The sequence below is a fragment of the Ixodes scapularis genome, unplaced genomic scaffold, assembly GCF_016920785.2.
Source record: "Ixodes scapularis isolate PalLabHiFi unplaced genomic scaffold, ASM1692078v2 ptg001131l_1___fragment_3__unscaffolded, whole genome shotgun sequence".
In the NCBI taxonomy this organism is placed as follows: Eukaryota; Metazoa; Arthropoda; class Arachnida; order Ixodida; family Ixodidae; genus Ixodes; species Ixodes scapularis.
Window position 1 is genome coordinate 450,789 of NW_024610104.1, and position 22,253 is coordinate 473,041.

Here is a 22,253-nt window from a genome sequence, read left to right on the forward strand (position 1 = left end):
GAAATCGATCGTTTTTTGGAAATAAACTGTTTCGTGTGTCACCGAGGCTTGTTCGAGTTCACTCGGATGCCGTTCGGATTAACAGGTGCACCGATGACATTCCAGCGGTTGATCGACGGGGTGCTCGGAGATGCCAAGTGGCAGCACGCGCTCGCGTATCTGGACGACATCATTGTGTACTCGGAAAATTTCGAGGACCACCTTCGTCACCTCGAAGACGTGTTGCGCAAACTACGGATCGTCGGCCTCACACTAAACCTGACTGAAGCCCAAATTGGAGCTTCTGAGATTAGCTTGTTGGGATTTTGGATCGAGAGAAGAAAAGTTTCCCCTGACGCGGACAAGTTGCGGGCGATCTGGGAGTTCCCAGTCCCTACCGATGTCGGGGGGGTGCGCCGTTTTCTCGGCATGATAGGATACTACCGAGCCTACATCCCGAACTGCGCAGCCATGCAGGCACCCCTCACGCAATTGCTGAGGAAAGCGGCTCCCTGGAGCTGGGAGGCGCCGCAGGAGGAGGCGCCGCAGGAGGAGGCGTTCCTCCAGCTGACCAAGGCCTTGGCGCGTACAGCATCCCTCAAACTGCCAGTGCCTGAGCAAACGCCGCAAGCAACGCCGTGGATTCACGGGACATCTCCGTGCTTTGCGGCATAGACACTACTGGCGATGCCGTCGGCGTTTCCGGACTCAGCACTACGGTCATCTGCGCGGCGTTCCCCTCCGCCAACCCCGAGAGCCGTCGCTCTTTTTCCACTTGTGTCGTCGCAACATCCGCCAAAAACATTAAATCTGTTAGCGCGAAATTACCCGTGGTCATCCAGAACACTTGTTTGGACGTGCCCTTTCCATCTTCACAGTGCCGCGGTATAGACCCGCCAACCAGGGGGACTGCCCCGCGTGACCTTTCACGCAGTGCCGTCGACGGACGTTGCGACTGTAATTACGGCTCGCCTGCCCCAACGGTGATGCGCTCTTTCTCATCTCATCTCTTTTTGTGTGCTCTTTCCATAGAGGGCTCCACAAAGAGGCAATAAATTATAAATATGTTGTGTTTTTGCTGGAGGGAGCAAGTCTCACTTTGACCAATGAAAACGGGTAGAAATAACAAAAGTAATACTGGCAAACTGATAAACCAGAAAATCATGCGGAAAGTAACCATCCTGATGTATTGCTGATAGCCGAGGCCAGCGATAAATCCATATCCGAATTCATATCACCTTGGCTACTGTAGTGGCTGTAGGAACAAATTTGCAAAAGAGTTCAGCTTTTCCACTTTCGTAAAGAAGGATGACCAGCATAGCTGTACTCGTTACACTGCCGCAACGCGCACGCGTTCGATTCCTACTTCTACTTGTCTAACACGCCGCCGATCGTGGATACGTCTCCGGCGAACCAGAGTCGGTCGCACGTGACGCCAAGCGGGTAATCCACAAACTTCCACCGGAACCTCGCCGCCGCACGCGGGAACTGTTCAGCCGGCGTGGAATGCAGTCATCGCCAGGCCTCGCGCTCGCGCTTGGCCTCCATGGCATGATCGTCGTCCGTGAACGACTTCTAAGACAACCTCAGAAATGACGTCTAGGACGACCTCAACTACAACTTCTAGGGCGACCTCGAGGACAGCGTCTAAGACGACTTCTAGGACGTCTAAAACGATCTCATGGACGACGTCTAGAACGACCTCAACGACGCCTTCTAGGATGACCTCGAGGATGCCGCCTAGGGTGACCTCGGGGACGACCTCGGGGACGACGTCTAGGAGAACCTCAAGGACGACATCTAGGACAACTTCAAGGACGACATCTAGAACAACCTCAAAGACGAGATCTAGAACAACCTCAAGGACGACATCCAGGACAACCTCAAGGACGACGTCGAGGACAACCTTAAGGACGACGTCGAGGACAACGTCTAGGACGACCTTGAGGTCGACGTCTAGGACGACCTCACAAAAAACGTCTAGAACGACCGCAACGACGACTTCTAGGTTGACCTCAAGGACGCCACCAATAGCGACCTCAGGGACGACGCCTAGGACGACCTCAGGGACGACGTCTAGGACGACCTCGAGGGCGACGTCTAGGGCGGCGTCTAGGGCGCCCTTGAAGGCAACGTCTAAGATGTCGGGGCGACTTCTAGGATGACCTCGAGGATGACCTTAAGGACGACCTCAAGGATGACGCCCAGAGAAATTCAGCCTTTCCACCCTAGTGAAAACCAGAGTGGAAAGGCTGGAAAGGTTGGCGCCATTCTTGCCAAGCTCGAAACCATACTGCGCAGTCCAAAAACAAAACGGCAAACTCGACCGCGTGTTGACACTAATCAGTGAATTCCGCGTTATTCGTAGTTTTCGAAGTGCTCAAAGAACTTGAATACTTCAAACAGTGAAAGTGCGAGGTGAATCGTATGGAAAAGCAAGCATTATTCGCGAAGTATTTGAAGTTTTGAATATTCGCACACCCCTAATTTCAATTGTGGGCAGCCGTTATCTTTGTCTTTCAGGTTCAGCATTGCTATATTTTGAACAAAAGCTATCTTGAGAATCTTAACAACTTGTGAAAAGGAGGTGGTTGGTGTCAGTTCTTAGACATTGTTGGGAGGATTATCCTTTTGCATTGTGATTCTGATTCCTAATGCTTTTGTTGTTTTGCAGCGAGCACTCCCAGTTCGCGGTCCGTGCCTCCCACCCTGACCTTCACGTAAGTGTTGAGGTTAAGGTATTCTGTACGAAGTAGGGGTAGAGGGCGCAAATTGTCCATTTGTTTTATCACATACATATTTAGAAGGAAAGACCATTTTGTAGAGATAGGACCATACTTATTTTTCGGGTACCCCAAAACAACCGGACAGCCTTCTCTTGCGTGCACCAATGCAAACACAAAGCAGAAGAAGCTATTGAGCACTAAATCTACTCGCACAAACCTACCGTAAAATCCCGAGTGATGCCCCACCACTGAAAGATAGCCCACCTCTGTTTTTGGCTTGATTTGCTATATTCTTTTAAACACTTGAAGCTAGCCCACCCCTGGTAATAGTAGTGTTGTGTATACCGTAAAGCCCCGCATATAATAAGAGTTTTGTTTCTTCAAATTTTGCCATGTAAAATTTGCGGCTCCTATTTTACGCGGGTCCCAACAATTTTCAGCTTCGATGAGGCGCGATCTAACGCTGTTTGACGTAGTTTCGGTTTCGAAGCAGTAGGGCGCTCAAAACAGCTGTCATCGTTATTAAAGTCGCAATGTCCGAGGCGCCACCATCCATCCACAGTCGGGCTCGGCAACGGCGTCGGCGCGAAAACAATCGGCAGCCTTCAAAAGAAAAGTCATTTTGGCTGCGAAAGACATCGGCAACAGTGCTGCCGGATAAGAATTCGCCGCAAAATGAGGGCAAGATCCGCGGATGGGGACGACAAAAGCAAGCTCTGTTTGCATGCAACGGAACTAGAAGAAACTTTAGGAGCCCGAAGAATGGTGTTTTCGCCGACGTCGAGGCAAGCCTCGGCGACTTTGTAAAAGAGCAACGTGAACGGCACCTCGCTGTAAACATGGAGCTGCTGCATAAGAACTTTGGCAAGCCGGGATTGGGTTCTTCGCTTTATGCACCACACCGGGATTTCACTGCATCATCGCTCTCTTGTCGCTCCTTCTTTCAAGAAGTGCGGGATTTCAAATGCGCTCGACGGCACTGAAGACTGCCTTTGGGAGGAGGCGTCGGACAGGGAGTCTGATGGACGTGATGGCAGTGATTAAGGTTCAATTATGACGCAGATAAAGGTTTTTTTTAAGACTTCCTTGGTCATATTTCACGCGAAAGATTTTCATTGTCCTTGTATTTGTTTCGCATTATACGCGGATAAAAGTTTTCTTTGCGGTCCTCAAATTATGTCTCGTATTATACGCGGGTTTTTACGGTACTTTTCTACTGGTCCGTCGTTTGTTTGCGCTGCATTCTCATTGCAATCAATAATGGCTTCGGCAGAAATGTGGTTTGTTAGCTTTGGCGGGATATAAGCGAACGTTGCTGACTGGGAAGTACAGTCTTCTTTGCTTCCTTGCCCCTCACCACCCTAACAAGCTTGGAAGGGACACAACCTAAAAAAAGTAAATTTTGAAAACTTTCCCTGATTGTATGCCGAAAGTTAGCCCACTCCATATTTTCACTCGATTTGCTCTCGATGTTAGGTGGGCTCTCTTTCGGGATTTTACGGTAGTACTAAACGGAACTACTACTAAACTGAATTGTAGCATATCGATGTGGTGCAAGCTCATCTAAAAAAACCTAGATAATGAAATGTCTTGCATCTTTAAAATCTGAAGTTCAGCATTGCTAGTAATGGAGTGCAATCGATTAGTTTCTTTGTTAGAGTATTGGTATATACCCAAAGATGGTTGGGAGGCATTCACTGACTGCCTTAGCTGTGCATGATTGTATTGAGCATGTGCTGACCGCGAGCTTTCGTGGCAATATTCTTTTGTCAAAGGCTCGATAAGAATCTGAGCACATCAAATTGGATCATGTTTTGCCTTCTCTAAGCCTGCCTGCAAGCCTGACATGCGGTGAAGCCTCACGGGTGTGCTCCAGTGCAAAGTGGTGAAGCTTAAAGAAAGCATTGCAATTGTCATGGATAATTACCAGTGTTGTAGGCATTACCGTAAAGTAGTAACGAAATAAGTTACTTGTTACTCGCAAATAAAAGGAATGCGTTACCGTTACAGATAAAAAGTAACACCCGTTACTTGTGCGTTTCTTTTTTAACATCATTAATTAACAGGTTTAACTTTTTGACGTTATAGGCACGCATAAGCGCCATATTTTAATCTCCATCCAGAAATTGAACGCAATTGCCTTATATTTTTATACAGTTCCACCAAAATACTCACTAAAAAAAGGCAAAGAAAAGCGTAAAACCCTCGAAATTGTATATTGCTTGGCAATATACAATTTTGGGCACCTGGAAACACGAATCAAACTAAAGTAGTTTTTTTTAAGTGTTGGGAAGAATATGTAACGAGTAACGTAGCTATGCTACACATTACTCGAAATAAGTAACATAAGTATGTTACCCGTTACAGTTTTGAAAAGGTGACGAATATGTTAAATTAGTGGAAAAAGTAACACGTTACCGATAACGCCGTTACTTGTAGCGCATTACCGCCAACACTGGTGCCACCAAGGGGTCGTGCAGTCAACAAGCGGCTTTTAGGGGGGGGGGGGGGGGGGGGGTAGCTAGGTATGCCACCAAGTAAATAGTTTTATTCACCATTGTATGTCAATTTCTTTGGTTGGAATTATGGTTCAACTCTTTATTTAAATGTTAGAAATGATTTTCAGCCGCGATTATGTAAAGTATGCTAAATTTCCATGAAATGAAATATCTTTTTGTTTGAAAATATTCAGTTTGAAGTAAAAAAAGGTAATTGCTGATACCTGCTTTGCACCTGCAGGGCCGCATCAGAGGTGGGCAGCCTCGACACCAGCAACGTCACCTTCCGGAGAAGCAAGGTCGGCCATTTCTTGTTTCTCGCCTCGGAATCAGCGGCATTGCTGGCGTGCACTTTTGCGGGATCCAGGTGTTCACCATGATGCAGAACTGTGCACAGAGAGACAAAAGAGAAAGGAACACCGACAGCTCTGGTCTCTTGGTTGCTTTTGGGTGCAAAAGAGGCTGCCTTTTTGCAATCATTTGGCTCTGACTGATGTGCATTCCCCCTGGTGTCGGTCTCCTCTGTCACGAATGAATATTGCTTCCTCTTCCTTTCTTCACCTAATGCACCAGAGTTCTGTGTTTCCTCCGCCTTTGTCTCTTTTTGCGCAATTTTTCATCATGTTCAACGTTTACCAACTCGCCCAGCTATTGCTTTACTGCAGTGTTCAGCAAAACTTGGAACCTTGTTCCAAGTTTTGCTGAAACTTGGAACAGTCGCCGACCGATTATTCGGACTTCGCAGGGACCGAAAAAATATACGAATAATAGAACAGTCTGAAAAATCAGCAGATTGAAAAACTTGCCTTTATGACTTAAGAGTGGACTCAAAAAAGCCGTAAGTACTGTATAATGTATACCAATTCACCGCCTGCTGCCTGAAATTCATAAAAAAGGTGGTGTTGGCCATGTCTCGGTGGGTGAGCACAAAAAGTTGAAAAAAGCCGGAAAAACTGCCCATTTTTCCCTGCGTATCTAGCGCAGCTGCAAAAGGGATAGGTTAGCGTATTTACTCACACAATGAACGCAGTCACGTATTAAACGCACCTCCAGCTCGGACGTAAAAATTTTGAGCCCCTCCCCCCACACGCGCGAAATGAATCCGCTTCTCTATCCTGGTGCAGCGAGGTTGCAAATGCATGGGCAGCATGGGCGAACGAAACGCCTTGTGAAAGGCGTTAAAGAATAAAAAAATAAAGAGCTCCAACGGAAGCAAGAAAAAAAACGGGAGTTTTTTTTTGCGTAGGTTAGTCTGGACTTCGGGGTCGTGCGCTGCGCTCAAGGAGGTAAAAAAGAGAAGCGAAGAAGCTCTCGCCTAAGCAACACCTAAGTACACGAAACAGCTTGTGAAAGACGACAAAAAAAAAAAAACCCACAGAGCTAAAAAAAAAGCAGCCTTTTTTTTTTTGTTTGTGCAGCCCAGTTTGGTTACGGGGATGCGCACCGCGCACAAAGAGATAAGAAGTTACTTCGATTTTTCAGGATAAAAGGTCCTTCATTATGCGAGTAAATGCGGACGCAAAGATTATACTTCGCATAATGAACGCCCCCCCCCCCCCCCCTCAAGTTTGCATCGATTTTTCGGGAAAAAAGTGTGTTCATTCTGCGAGCAAATACGGTACTCGATTTTGTTTTATTGTTTTATAGAAAAAGTGCTCACGAAAGAATGTTTTACTATCGCAAAGTCCGCTGCTTGCATATGCGCTAGGAACACCGCCAATCTGCATACACGGCAAACGTTTGTTTCGTAAAAGTTTAAAAAAGAAAAAAAAAGAGGAAAGTGTATAAGAAAATAGAAAAACCAGCCAGGCGCAACGAGCGAGCGAGCGGCCAAGGAAGCGATGAAGAGCGTTGCTGGGAAAGCGAAGAGCCGGCCATCGCTTGGGCAAATACTTTGGCTTGGGGCCAACTCGGGCGCCTTGTGAATCGCAAGTCCTTGCGCAACTTTCTTGTTTGGTGCGTACATGGGTGGATCCGTGCACGGCGTCCTATCAATGGGGGTACAAACGTCTGCGTAGGGCGTTCCAGCAAAGCTTTATTTCCCCTTTGGCTTTGTCTAAAACATTGCACACCCGCGGTCGCGACGTGCAAGGAGAAGGAGCGGGTTCGCGGCGACTTCGGCGGAGACAGACTTCGACCTTACGCTTCACGGTTACATTTCCAGGATACGGGGCGTTCGTTACCGTGCGATCCCTGACTTACTGCTTGTGTTGTCTTTTTGACTTTTTATTTTTGTCTGGTCGATTTATTTTGTAAACAAAACAAACTTTTATTCTGTTCATATCTTTTTTCTTTTGCACTGACGCACTATCAGTTCAGGGTCGCTCACGGAGGAAATGCGTAAACAAAGAGAAGTGTCTTTGCCTCCTTCCTTTTATTTTGTCACGGGTGTCCTCCAACTGTATGGTCCGCGGCCGTGTCATTCGGGTAGGATGAGTGTTCGCAGATCGCGGAGTCCGTGTTGGGGGTATTTGAAGGGGGCGGGCGATGACTCGGCATATTACGGTAGTGCCTTGTTCTTTGTTACGCCTCCGTTTGTGTTTGTCTGCTTTCTGTTAGCTTGAGAATCACTGCCTTCTTTTCTAGCGTTATGGTCGAGCACTTTCTGCATTTGTTAACGACACATCCCGGTCGCGGAAGAACAGATGGCGCCATGACGTCCAAGCCAGCGTTGTCCGCACAAAATGAGAGGCGCAAATCCATGAGCGCAAAATGGCAACTGGCGACATGAAAGTGGGGCGGAGGCGCAAAGGGATGGAAGCATACAAAGCAAAATGATAATAAGGATAATGATGACAACGTGCAGCTAAATGGGAAAAAGGGCTAGCATACCGTATTTACTCGCAAAATGAACACGCTTTTTTCCCCGAAAAATTTACACATATTTAGGGGGGGGGGGGGGGCGTTCATTACACGGGGTAAAATCTTTGCATTTACACACTTCGTGCAAATATCGTATTGGGTGCCAATATGACACGGCAAGGTTCCACAGCACGTCTCCAGTGATGGAGGTGCACCCACGGCTGGTTGGGGGGCGCGCCATAATAACCATGCTTTATAAATTGCAAACCATTTTGGAGTGCTTTCAGGGTTTCTTTTGCCAATGGAAAAGCGCCCTACGAATCTCACTCAGCACGAAAAGCAACACGACCGTTCTTAGGCAAATGATATTGCTAGTATCCAGCGGGCACACTCAGGTATATCCGCAGCTAGGCGTTGAACTCGTATATAAACTTGTAGAAAGTCCAATTGCCAACCGCTGAAGCTCGCTCGAACGGATCAAGTTTCGTTCACAGAGACAAGAACTTGTACGAAGTCCAACCGCCGACCACCGAAGCTTGCTCGCACGGATCAAGTTTTGTTTACGGAGAGACTACCAGACACTCTCGGCCTACAGCGCAGCGTGCACCTCGCTGTGCTGTTCTGCTATGGATTAAATAAACGCATTTACCCTGAGTATGTGAAATTAGACCCAACCACTTTCACAATTTCGCTGTCCAAAAGCGAATCACAGACGACGGCTTGTTTGTTGACATCAATGCAACCGATAGGGGAAGAATGTCCGGGACTCGGCAATTCCTCGCCCCAAGCTTTGTCCAGTGTGCGCGCCGCTCGGTTTCATGGTATCACTTCCGCGACTATGCACTCGAAGCCATTACGAGAGCGGCTGGGCTTGGCTTGACCGGACCGTTTGGTGGAAAAAGAAAATTAGCTCGGTGGCACGCTAAATTGGACGCAATTCGAGACTCGCGGAGCCGAAGATTGGACGTGCATTCATTGCACGAGAGAAAAAAAGTCTAAATATGAGTACCCGTTGGGGGGGGGGGGGGGGGGGGGGGTGCGTTCATTATGCGAGTGTATACGGTATTTTTTTTCGTTTCACCATGAACACTGAAAAACAACAAAGTTGTACGAACCACCTGCGGACTACGTTCAGTGCGTCATCAAGTTCTAACGGCTGCCTGATCCTTGGAACTGTAGTCTCCTCTTTCAGATGTTTCTGCTTGTCGTCTGCTCGCTCAAACGACAGTGGCCTGTAGACCAATCCTTGACCCGGTAATTGCGATAAAAATTCAATGCGAGCCTCAAAAGGCTGAAGGTTGGTTGGGGTCAGCAGGCTCGGTGTAAACAGTAGATACAAGGAGAGGTTGATCATTGTTACCTGTGGCCATCGCTGACCTGTTAGGCCTGATAGTAGACTTGGTCCGGTTCTGCTCTCGATTTTCAGTATCTGCGTCGACCATCTGAGTTACAGTTTACGCTTTTGCAGCTTGAGCGACGCCATGACTGAAAATAGCAAGCAGAATCTCACCATACGAATTCGGGCTTGAGCGTCCATTCTTGGGGCGTTCATGTAGAATTAATGGTCGCATGTGGCATTATTCACGCCAACTTTTGCGGTGTAAAGAGCCTCGTTGATTTGGCTCAGGCCGCTAAATGAGTCGGACATTTGCAGGAAGACATCCAATGAACAATTCCAAGGCGAAAAAGAGTCCGACCAGATTGCATTCCAGTGGTTTGTTTATGGGCGGCGGCATTTGTCCTCACCTGTGGACAAGATGCACGAGCCCGAAAAATGTAGCTCCAGCCAAATGTCGGAAAAGACGTTTTATTAACCAGCTCTGTTGCTTCAAGGGCGACTGAAAGCACGCGGAGCAGCTCATAGTCTTCGAAGTAAAGTATAAATCAAAACAAATTCCAATTTAAATAAAAAAAAAATACTTTTATGTTAGGAGCTGCTGCTTCTCCGTGCGCTTTCAGTCACCCTTGAAGAAAAAACCTAGCTGGTTTCAAAACATGGGGCTCCCCTTGGAGATTCGGACTTTTTACACAACTATGTTTACTTTCAAGATGGGATTTTTTCGACTTGTTGTTGTTGCAATGGCAACACTTTTGGTGGCTCCCACGGAGCCATTTCTTGGGCACGACGCATGCGACCGATGCAGCAACGAGCAAAGCGGGTCTTGTGCAATTCATGCTCGGCTTAAGAGAGCACGAGCTGGGAGATTGGTGGTGTTCCTCGCTCATTGGAGAACACAATGCCAACTCAATGCAGGCGCGCCGCAAGACGGCCACCCCTCAAGAGCTGCTGCATCCGTCCACCATGAATTCTTCGCTGCCGTCGCTGCCTCAGACGGAGGAAGCGTCGACAGATGCCCCTCATGCCCTGCCGGCGATGGAGGACGTGATGGCCATGTCGCATCCCGACGGGGCCTGCTTTGACCTCGGACCCGACGGGAACCTGACCAGGGTTTCCAGTGCACCGGGATCCCTCGAGTGAGTGGCCAAAGCACAATTTCAACTTGGCGCCTCATCAGGTGCAAAGCTTTATGCAATGGCGCACATTGAGCTTTGAACCTTGGGGATCCTTGTTTGCATTGAACGTCGCAAACTTTGGAGAACTTCGCACATGAAAGTTTAGGGGGCGTGAGCTTTGAGATTGTGGATTTCTAAGTGTCGGGCACTCCAAGGCGTGGGGAACTCCGAGTGCGGGCGAAGTTTTGCTCAGGTTTCGTGGCTGGCTGTCCTGTTACACTTTGGAGCGATACAAGCCAAAGCGCCAGTGTTTGGCAGACGAGGGTTTCATTTAATTTTATTTATTAATCCTTAAGGGTCCTCTTTCGAGGGCCTTTAAGGGCCCTCGAAACATAACGAGGGGGCAGCGCAAGAAATTATACAAAAATGAAAAACAACAACATAAAAAATACGTAACAACGCACACTTGTGCAATGTAGCTAGAAAAACCTAATTTGGTGTAGAAAAATACGTGATGAAGCTTTTGAAAACCACAGGTTCATTAATTGTAATGAGCGATTCTGGAACATTGTTCCAGTCCACAATTGTGAGTGGGAGAAACGATTTGTTAAAGGTATTACTGGAACCCGATATACGTCGAAAATTATAGGAGTTATTAAGGCGACGAGACGACCGTGCGTGAGTGCGCAAGAATGAACTTCGAACAGTGGGGGATGGTAGCGGTAAAGTTTATGGAGTAAGCAAAGACGTGCAACCTTGCGGCGTACCTCCAGAGTTCATAAATTTAGGCTCGTTTTCATAGCAGAGGCACTGTTTTTATAGCCATAGTCTGATAACTGTAGCGGGTTGCTCGGTTCTGAATTGCTTCAAGTTGGGTGATCAAGTAATTTTGGTGCGGATTCCACATTGTGCTAGCATATCCCAGTTTAGGTCGAATGAAGGTTTTGTATGCAAGTTTCCTCATTTTTGGAGGAGCAGCATTCAGCGCCGGATCTAACCAAGGGTCTTTGCTGCGTCCGAAGACATGGTGTTAATGCGATTAATCTATGTCAGTGTCATGTCGGAAGTTAGTACGACACCAAGATATTTCTACCTATCGACTTCCTCGTCGCCCAGCACACACTGAGAGGAGGAAGGGACTCTTTTGCGAGAAAAGTGGATTAATTTGCATTTAGGTTTTTTTAGTGGCATCAGCCAGTGGTTACACCACTGAGAGACATTATCTAGATCCTTTTGGAGGAGTTTGCGGTCATTAGGTGAAGTGATCTCGCGATATAGAACACAGTCGTCTGCAAAAATACGTATGTGAAAAGAAATAGAGTTTGGAAGGTCATTAATAAATATTAGAAAAAAAGGGGCCTGTGCCTTGGGGCACGCCAGACTAGACATTATTAAATCAGATTCCTACCCATTTAAGAGTGTGTACTTTGTTCGTGAGTCAAGAAAATTACGCATCTCCATTAGGACTAGGTGAAGGCGGGAAAATTTAGAGATTAAACGAATATGTGGGACACAATCCTTGAAAAAGTCTAAAACTTTTGCGTTGTTTCGTTGCGAGATTGAAGGCTGCAATGAAGGTGGTGCGTATATTCAAAGAGTTGCGTCTCGCAAGAGTAACCTTTGCGAAAGCCACGTTGGTGGTGGTAGAATTGCAATTTAAATGCGACATTATGTTCAAGAAGTTTAGATGGAACGGAAGTTAGTGAAATGGGAGTTAGAAGGCAAGGAGCAATGATAATTTCTGTGGACCGGAACAATCCTACCTACCTTCGGATAGTGACTGATTAAATATCATTTGCAAAATATCCCTAGTTACAATCTTAGTATTTTTCAGAATCTTCGATGATATGTTATCTGACCCTGAGGAGGATGAAAGCTAATCGATAAGTGTGGCAATACTGGCCGATGAAACGTTGATTGGGGCTCGTAGTGAACAGTGGGTAGTTCAGGCTCACATTTAAAGGACGTCCGTCGAGATGGATGCGAAAATGCTATTCATTACCTAGGAGCACATTCTTTCCTCAGCTGGGTTGCGACCCTCATCGATTAGTTTAATGATATCATTGTTGTTTATTGACGGGATTATATTCCAAAACCTTTTGGGGTCGTTGAAAGGATAGTTGGAAGGTCCTGATTAAAATATTATATTTTTCAAGCTTTTATTAGATGGATATAATCCTTAAGGCAAGCATAATACTTCTCCCAGATACTTGAACAGCTAGTCATTCTTGCTTTACGAAAGAGGCGTTTTTTCTTATTGTCAAGTTACTTGAGCCTTTCGTTATACCAGGGCTGGCAACCATCACTTCGGATCCGCAAAGTAGTTACAAACGCCTGAATAATGTCATTCAATTTATTTTCATATAAAATCAAGTTGTCATTCACACTACTTAGACTAAAGTGGATGCGATAGAACTGCAAGAAAGGGGTCAGATTTCTGTTCATTGCTCTACTATAGTCCCGTATCACCTTTTTGACAGGCCTCTTGATCAAAATTGAAAGGGACAGCAAGATGTGCAAACGTTTCTGGTCACTGAATCCATTGCTGTAGGTAACGAATTGAACCAGATCAGGAGAAGACGCGAGTACAAGGTCATGGATGTTATCCCCACGGGTTGGGCTCGTAACAACCCGAGTTGGGTTAAAAAGCAAACATAGTTCCGGAAAATCGCGAGAATAACGGGATGCATCGGCTGTTAGACTTGACCGGCTTATATTGGGAAAGTTGAAATCTTTGAATAACAAGAGGTTCGCTTTTGCAAAACGTTATCTCCAATAGGACTTTATGAAATTCACTTGGGAATGCAGAGTCACTATTCGGGGGCCTGTGGCAGACAACAAGTACAGTTTTAATTATAGCCAAACAAAGACAGACGCAAGTAATTTCCAAACTGCATTGTAACTGAATGCAGAACAAAGTGATATGCTTTTGACTCCGATAAGAACACCACCACTGCGTTGAAGTGGCCTGTCCTTTTGGCAGATACAGAGATGGAGGTGATCGGGAAATAGTTTGTCATTGCGAACATTTGGCCTCAACCATGTCTCAGTCAGCACAACAATATCAGAATTACTATCTTCTAAAACACTGCACAGTTCCTCTCTTTTATGCATGAGGCTGCAAATATTAGTGGTAGAAACGGGATATGGACAAACGTTTTGTTACCGTACGTGCTAATGAACTGAGAGCATTACGAGATGGGTTTATTACAGATCGTGGTTATGCAGAAAATTATTTTACACAGTCTGATGCAGCGTCATATACAAAGTTTAGCATACGGAGCTTATCGAAACAGTTGCAGATCTTGCAAGTCTTGTCCATCTCGACGAGTTTATACTTTCTGCGTGGGCAACTGCTGCGTTTATTTGACTCTAGGTTTTCCTAGCACTTTTCTTTCAAACTTGATGACCTACCCATAATTGTCACCAAAGAAGGTTGACCTATGATGGTGAGCAAACGTCAGGGCTCCATCGAACGATCTCCTGCATCATCTGCTTGCATTCTGCAAGGCAGGGAACATCTGCACGAGTGTAGCGGCGTAGACGTGCCGAAGTGTACTGAATGTTTGGAACATGTGGCCAGTGCAGTTGACAAGCTGCATAGGAATCCTTGCACTTGTTTAAAATTGAGGTGAACTTCAATCAGTATTCTAATAGTTTTCATTATTCTTGGCAAGTTCTTTACCTAGGCTGTTCAAAAGGTAGACGCAGTATACCATGAAAATTGACGAGGAGAATGGGATGGTTTGGTTCGCTCAACATTGTATTTTAGTTAAAACACCAAAGTAATTTTATTATGAAAGTCATGCTTCCCTGCACCTTGCTGCACCCAAAGGGAAAAATTGTGCCAAACTGCGGCAATGCCTGCAAAACTGCGGCAATATCTGCGGACAAATCAATTTTTGGAAGTCTTCATCTGGCAACAGTGGGAATCCAGTGGTATTTGGCCATGAAAATCCAATCCAGGTCTTACACGAATTTTACCGACATTCCCAAGGCAGCGCAGCTTCAACAGTTTTAGTTGCATTTCGAAGCACACTATACTGAAAATTTACTAGTACAAGTAGTTTTTTTTTTCTTTTTTTTTCGCGTGCATATTTTTTGAAGCATAACACTGCTTTATAGGAATGTGCTCGCACATGGTTCTCATGTTGTTAGCATGCTCGGTCTGTACCGCTTGGTTACGTATTGTTGCCTTTCCTCACGTCAAATGATGTGACTCCATGATGGTACTACAGTCGAAACCCGCTTCAACGGGCGCCGCATCAACAAAATTTCCGGTTCTACGAATATTTTTTGGTTCTCCGTCAAAGATCTTAAGAGTCAGTGCACAAAAATTCTCACTACAGCGTACAGAGTTTCTTGTGCCGTTCCACTTGAACGAAATTTCACGGAGCAATTCAAAGTTTGAAAGTTTGATATTCCGTACAAAAAACAAACTTGCGAGCACTTTGGTGCATTTTGGCACATAAAATACATCTACTAAAGTTGAAATGGTGTGTTGAACCACCAGAAACGGCCACTAATAACCGGAATCCCCGGAACCCGAGCGCAACGGGCTCGCCGCGCGTGCCCGTTGCGCGTGCAGGCCGCGGATACCCGGTGGCAATGGTGATGAGGCTGGCCTTCTCTGCCTTTCACCGCTGTTGTACGAATGTTGGTTGCATCCTAGCTCTTGGCTCGATAATCCTCTGCTGCACACTATCGAAAGCCGAAGCTCAGTTACAGTGTACTAGAATACTTGGGTAGTGTTGGGACCCAAGGGGCTCGCCTGAAGCGCGTGGCATTGATCGCGACAGGTGTCGCGTCCGGCGCCTTATATGGAAGGTGCGCGCATGTGCGGCTGCACGCGCGAAAATATGAATCTTCGGTGCCGCTTTGGTGGAGTGCACATAGGATTTCTGATACAGCTACGACCTGCCAGCGGTCATACCGCGGCATCAATTACGCTGCGGCACGATCGTTAGCAACATGATGCTTCAATGTATTGTACGGTACAAGCTACATTACCCTTCCTTTACATAAAAACAATTGCGACTTTAAAGAAGCGGTTTCGGTTTGTCGGATGGTGAGCATTTTAAATGAAATGCCCATTTCCTTGGTCGCAAATGCCGAACATTAGATATTTGAAAGGGATATCTAAAACTCGAAAGCAGTTTTTTTTTTTTTCCCTATCTTATTTTGTAACGGAACGAAACGACACATACTAAAGTTCGAGATTGTTTTAGTACGTTTTTACTACCCCAGGTTAACTTCTCTGTCTCCTTTTCTGCCCGTCTTCTTTTTCTTGACCTTAATCAGCTCGCTTCACTTGTCACTCATTATTGTGTCCATGTTGTAGGAAATCGCGTACCGCCGCCGATTCGCCGTTTCCCACGTGGTCCGTCAACAACCCGAGTCCAGCCTGGTTCTTTCACGGGAGCGGGATTCCGCTCCCAGTTTATTGGTACAATAACACACAACGCTACAAAACACTCAATATAAACTACAAATACAAACTACATCACACAAATAGTTACAAGCGCACGTTAAGCCCAACGCTAAACACAAAGAAGTCCTAGGCCTCGCGTCCCGCGATATCCTAGATCCGGTCGCCACCCACTTGCCTGCCTGCGTCTCGGTCTCGTCCGGAGTTCTTAGAGGCCTCTCGCCCCCTGCCCCACCGAGTCTATCGATGGGCGAGGAGGTTTCTCCTCGCCTGCCACGGGGGCGCCTGCAGCGCCCTCCAGTGGCTAGGAGAGAAAGCGGCGCGTCGGGAGCCGAATTCGAGATCCCGATCAACCCCGCGGCAACACGACCATGTGATCGTGTCGCGGCCAAGATTGGCCGAATGGTTTGATGGGCGCCCTCGTGAATTCACGGTGCGCCATAATGTATGCGACGAACCACCCAAGCGACGGTCGCAAAGGGGTGAGAATCTTCTATTTCTTCGTGGCTGCCACGACCATCCGAGGATCACCCGACGTTCACTTGTAAGAAATGGCTTATAAGCCGTGACAATTTTAATCACGCGTTTTAACATTAAACTTAAGTCCAAAAACTGAGACACCGTGGGCTGAACAAGTAATGCTTTATAAGATTCAAAGAAAACAAGCAACTATTTCACTTCATTTTGAGCAGAAAACATGAGCACACGTAGATCAGGCAAGGAAAAAGTTGTTATAGTTTACTGCACGGCATTGAAATAATGGTTAAAATGCACAGCGCATACATGGTTACAATATGCAGCGCATTATCCTCTTGAGGGTAAACCATCTGAAACCTACACGCTCACAACAATACATTTAACCGACAGCTGCTTTCTGACAACCAGGTAAGTCTCGCCTGAGCTGGGTATTCGAAGGGAAACACCCATGGTTCCACAGGGGGCGTATCTGGTTCACGCAGACACTCAGGGTGTCTTTGTTTTATTTTTTACAGAACTTTACATATTTTACAAAAAAAGGATGTGGCAGATATGTGGATACCGCCTTTCGTTATATCTGTAGGGCTCGGTGGACAATGAATGGGTGAATAACCGTTGCAATGTTTAATAATGAACCAAGATCTGTTAGTTAACTTGCTTATAACCGGCTTAATTGGCTATGGTGCAATTGCAGTTTTAAAAGGAGTCATAATTAAAGGCAAACACAATTTCGACAATTCGCGAAAAGGCCAACGAGGTTCGCAAAATTAATCGTAAAAGTTTGCCTTTCTTCGCTTGATTCAGAAACCGCGTTATGAAAATAATACGAAGAATAGTAACTTAGTCGTCTTGATGTGTGGCGCCGGCGAGTCCACCGAAGAAACGCTGTCGAGTTAGTGACGAGGGAACAGAAACAACTGCGTCATTCTTCTACGCATCAAAATCGGCACAACCTCATTCGCGCTTCTAGCGCGAAGTTTTTTTAATTAATTGAAGAAAGGCAAAATATTAGCGATTAATATCTCAGGACAGAACAAGCGGGTTGGTAGAGATAATTAAGCTTGAGGAAGGAACGAAAATGGACGGACAAACACAGCAAAAACGAACGCCTTGTTACTTTCGCTCAAAGCTCGTTGTTTGTTCGCGAACTTTTTAAATTAGGCTATCCACAGACCCAGAATCTTTGCCTGGCCAGTCGTTTCATTTATCACTGAATTCGTATTAAAGTTAATTCGTATGGTATATTACTGTGAATTAATTTTTAACCTCGGCGTTTTTTTGTTTTTTTTATTATGACTCCCGCGCCAGTCCTACTTTGGGTTTTGCAAACTCAACATCTAAACCTGAGTGTCATTTTTGTGTTTTCCAATCTCGTGGTTTTAGTAAAAAAAAAGAAAACACCCAGCCACCTAAATAGGACACCTGACCGCTCCCCCCCCCCCCCCCCACCCAAAAAACAAAAAAAAAAACAAATTATTTCTTCATTTTTTTAGGTAGTTAATTTTTCAAGCTAGAATTTTGGAAACCCAAGTCTACACGTCATCACGTTTTCCTGGAAGTTCACAAGGAGCCAAACACATGAACGACAAAAGGGCAGGCCCTTCATATTACCGCCCGCAGAGCCGAAAAAGCAACGCTCGGTCACGGGATTCTAGATGATTCGCGTTCATTCTTCTACCAGACGTACTTTCGCCCTGCTTTCTTGTTCTCGAAAGCGCCGGTTCATCCTCGCTCCGAGCGCGTGACGCTCAAACCTTATTTGTCGAACTTTCGAGATGGTGGCGCACTGTAGAACTATAAGCAGCTGCCAGCGACCTTGTCGATTCAGTTTCGCTCTCACTCTCTGTCACGTTACCGATTCGCCGCCTGCTCTTCTGCTGCCTCGACGCTCTTTCTTTACTTTTTTTGTTTGGCACAAGTTGGCCGATTAAGGCCACGGTCCCACTGAATGTGGCAGTGTGGGTACTTTTTGGCAGGTCATTACTCATCTCCTTTTAAATGCTGTTTTGTGGAATTGGTGTCATTCGAAAGGCAATGCAATCCTCTTTCATTTGATATTATGTATGTGTTGGTTTTTACTGTTCATGCGCATTTGTAGCGTTGCGAATATGATGGCGCGGACCCTCACTTGCTCCGCTAGTTCATGTTTTATGAACGATCCATTAAAGATAACACGGTTCCAATATAGCAGTTTTGTTAAGATAATGTCGGAGCAGAATGTAACGATACACTTTTTTGGTATTTGCACTACTTTGTTTTTTTGATCCCTCCAAATATTGCCCTAAAATTGACATTTTTTCAGCACAAATATGTTTTAATGACACGCGCTAGGGCAATGAAATTAGCTACAAATGTAGTGCTTATAATTGGTAATATGCAAAAAAAAAATTAATGTTGTGTAAAATTTGTTTGTTTAGATATTTTATATCAAACGTACCACTTTTTTGTGCTTCGGGTCATGGTACTTCAAATGCCGCTAAGGAAATAATTAAACTATAATAAAATCTTTTATAACATCTAGAGCTACAATGGTTGCCCAAGAGGTGGACGTTGGCTTTTTTTATTTTCAAAGTCAAAACGTTCCAGGAGCCCTTCAAACTTACCTGTTTTTGACGCATATCTTTTTTAAACATCAAACAGATTTATTGGCATCTAATAATATTTATTGTTTGGAATAGATATACATTGCTATGTATTCAATCTTCACAACGATCTTGCTTTGGTTTCTTAATAAGTGTAGAGTTTAGCTAATTTTAAAAACAATTAAAAACTGTTTGGGTGTTTTGTTGCGCTACCTGGCGGATGGCAGACAAACTGCTGCTTTCTAATGTTCAAAAAACTTCCGAGGGCGGCGTTGGCGTCTGTATCATCATCAATCTCCGTGTCTTTATACCTTCACATTTAAAAAATATATTGGAAGATTTACTATCGATGAATGAAAGGTTTAAGTACTGGGTCAGGCTAATAAATCTGAGACAAATAATTACACAAGCGTAGCGTGATATAATGTGTTCATTATTCGATGTGATTGAAATCAATAAACAATGAAGACGAAGAGGAAAAGAATACTCCCCAGTGCCCTTTATGCCTAGTCACTAAATGAGCTTTAAAGTATCGGCGCTCCGTTCTCCAAAATTGTTTAGGGCGCCGCCATTTTGGGTCTTGCTCAGAGCAAACGCAACTGCCGATCATCATGATCCAAAAGTACGACTTCTTCAGCATTAGATGCGGTGCTAGGAAGCTGATGCAATATTGCAATGCTCTGTCGCGGGTTGTTTAAACATTTGTGAGGGACGGAAAAGCGTTTCCTGGGATTTTAGTTAGAGCTTCATATAACTGGCAACCATAATATTAAGCCACATTATGGCCAAGTGTAGTTACTCTGAACCGTAGCTAATTTACTGGCATAAGCGGGAACAATGAGGAAGAGGCAGGTGTCAAAAGGAAGTGGCTTGTGGAATGCACGGGGCTTACGTCATGGCCCCTCCAGGTATTACAAGCCTCTTGAACAAGAGCATGAATAGTGTCATTAAATAAGCTACGCTTCAGAGTAGCGACACTTGGCCTTATTGTGGCTTAAAATCATGGTTGCCAGTTATTTGAAGCTTTATCTGAATCACAAGAAACGCTTTTCCGTCCTCCACTTTAAACAGTTTGCGACAAAGCAAAGCAACATTACATGAGCTTCCTAACACCGAATCTAATGCTGAGGATGTCACACTTTGGAACCATGACGATCGGCAGTTGCGCCTCCTCTGCACAAGCACCAAAATGGCGGCGTTCAAACACTGTCGGGGAAGAGAGTGCCGATACTCTAAGCGAAGCTCATTTATTGACTCTAGTTGCCGTGAAACTCATTTTTCTAACTGAAACAAAGTAGATATGAATAATACACCATTAATATAGCTTATTTAGTTAGAACCAAATACATATAATGAGAGGAGGAAGCGGGCGGGTAGGAGAAACGCGGGTTTTATGTGCGACCGTGCGACGACAAAGACCTGAGCGATACAAATCACTCAGGTCTTTGGTGAGTGATTTGTATCTTTGTATTGTCTGCTAACTTCTTCGTTTCATTCGCCGTTGTTCGCGACTGTTCATTTCTTTTTATTTTCGTCTGGGATGGGGACCCAATCTTTTCTGCAAAGTTCGGAAAGTGTTTGCACGGTAAATTTTCCAGTTACTTTTGGTTTTTGTAATGGTGCAGAGGGTGGTGCGCTTGCTCTGGTAATTTTAACATGTTGTTCGCGCACATTTTATAAACACCTATTCAGGTAAGAAATTGTGAGAACTCAGTTTGTAACAGATAAGCTGTAACTTCTTACGACGTAATTCGAGTAGCTAAACGCCTTTTTTTCCCGCTTCCCAGATGCGCTTCAAACGCGTGTGGTCTCCCTGAATGGCGTTTGAGACCTCTAAATAGACTGCTCTATCTTTGTTCCTGCGCGCTTTGTTATTTCATTGTCGTAGCAGTTACGATCAATGGATTCCGCTTTGCAAGCGGACTGACCGTAATGAATTCTTTCTGCTGTTGGGGTGACAAAGCTCGAGGACGTCGTGCAGGTATTACTTTTTCGTTGCGACGTCTGCTTCCGTAGACTCCGAGACCGCTAGAGGCACCACTGTCATGTTCGCCGCCGCTCCCATAGGTTTTCGGAGGAGTTTCCAGTATTGGCGAAGCTACATGTAGGTCGTATTTGGTGGCTCGGAATCTCGGTAAGACAGAGAAGGTCGGCAATGGCGTCTTAATCTGGCGCGCGGTTAAAGCATCTATACCGTGCCCGGTGCATAATCTGCGAGTTCCAAAAGTTGTTTTATTTTATTTTTTTCAGTTCGCTTATGGTGCCGGGCTCAAATTCATCGTCCTGGCGGTAACCTTTGCGTCGATGAACACTTTGGGCACCATCGTCTTCGCTGGAAACCAAGGGCACACGAGCTCGGCAGCTGGTCATTTTTATCTTTTAACGGGCATGTCTAATTTAACGAACAGCTAGTGTGTTCTCAGAGCGTTGTTTTTTTTTTCTAGCAAGATTTGGTAAGATGCAATCAACCCTAGCACTCCACGGGCTTTATATAACAGCGTGGAATTTTTTATTTATATATTGGTTAAAGAATCCTAAGGTGTTCTTATCGGAGGTGGATATTTAAATAAAATGCTTATTTGCATGCTGCAGTTTATGCTGCAGGGGTGATGGTCGTGGTGGCTGTCGCATGCAAAAACAAAGGTTTCACTAAGCAGTGTGACGATCGTGCTTGCGCCAGGTTAGTAAGGCTCACGCAGGTTAATTGAGACATATATATTTGAGAACCACCACCTATTAACAGTTTATACATGTGACTATCGACTTTCCAAGATCGCGCATCCTCTAAATTTATACAATAAACAACTCTTACAAAAAGCTTTATAAGTGTTTGGATTAAAGTGCCCTTGCATTTTTTGCGCACTCTCTCTCAGTGCCCAAATCAGTCCCTGTGGTTTCTCCCACAAACTTCAAGGTCGAACTAAGGAAACCGTGGTCCAATCCTGAACCTTTAGCAACTCGACTTGAAAATAGTTGCCAGTTGCCATACCTTGAACTTGAAGCACACAGATATTGTACATTAATGAGTGCCATAAAAATTAGGAACATTTTAGTATCTCCTGGCTCTGTTACACAGGAGCATTATTGCCGTCAAGTCACTGGAGTCAGCAAGGCATCGCTTGAAGTGTCTACATCAGGGTTCTCCGAACCCCGGCCCGAGAAGTCTTGCGCTCGACCAGCTGCTGATGGCGGTATTTTCAATAAAACCCAGCCCGCGGCCCGCTTCCAGCAGACCCAGGCTGCTGGAAACGTTCCCTGGGGAAACACCCAGGAAACGGTGTCACGACACGATCTAAATACGCTAGCT

General features: G+C 45.5%; 1 protein-coding gene across 2 annotated transcripts in view; it reads left to right on the plus strand.

Moving 5' to 3' along the window:
• Window positions 1-21,767, plus strand: part of LOC115321957 (kinesin-like protein KIF21A) — a 163,079-nt gene extending 141,312 nt beyond the window's left edge. For both annotated transcript variants that reach the window (XM_040217434.2, XM_040217435.2), the window contains exons 22-25: window positions 2,654-2,699; window positions 5,445-5,502; window positions 10,260-10,480; window positions 21,197-21,767. In XM_040217434.2, coding sequence (XP_040073368.2) covers window positions 2,654-2,699; window positions 5,445-5,502; window positions 10,260-10,480; window positions 21,197-21,239 — 368 coding nt within the window. In that variant the 3' untranslated portion in view covers window positions 21,240-21,767. The remainder of the gene's footprint in view (window positions 1-2,653; window positions 2,700-5,444; window positions 5,503-10,259; window positions 10,481-21,196) is intronic.
• The last annotated feature ends 486 nt before the right edge of the window (window positions 21,768-22,253 follow it).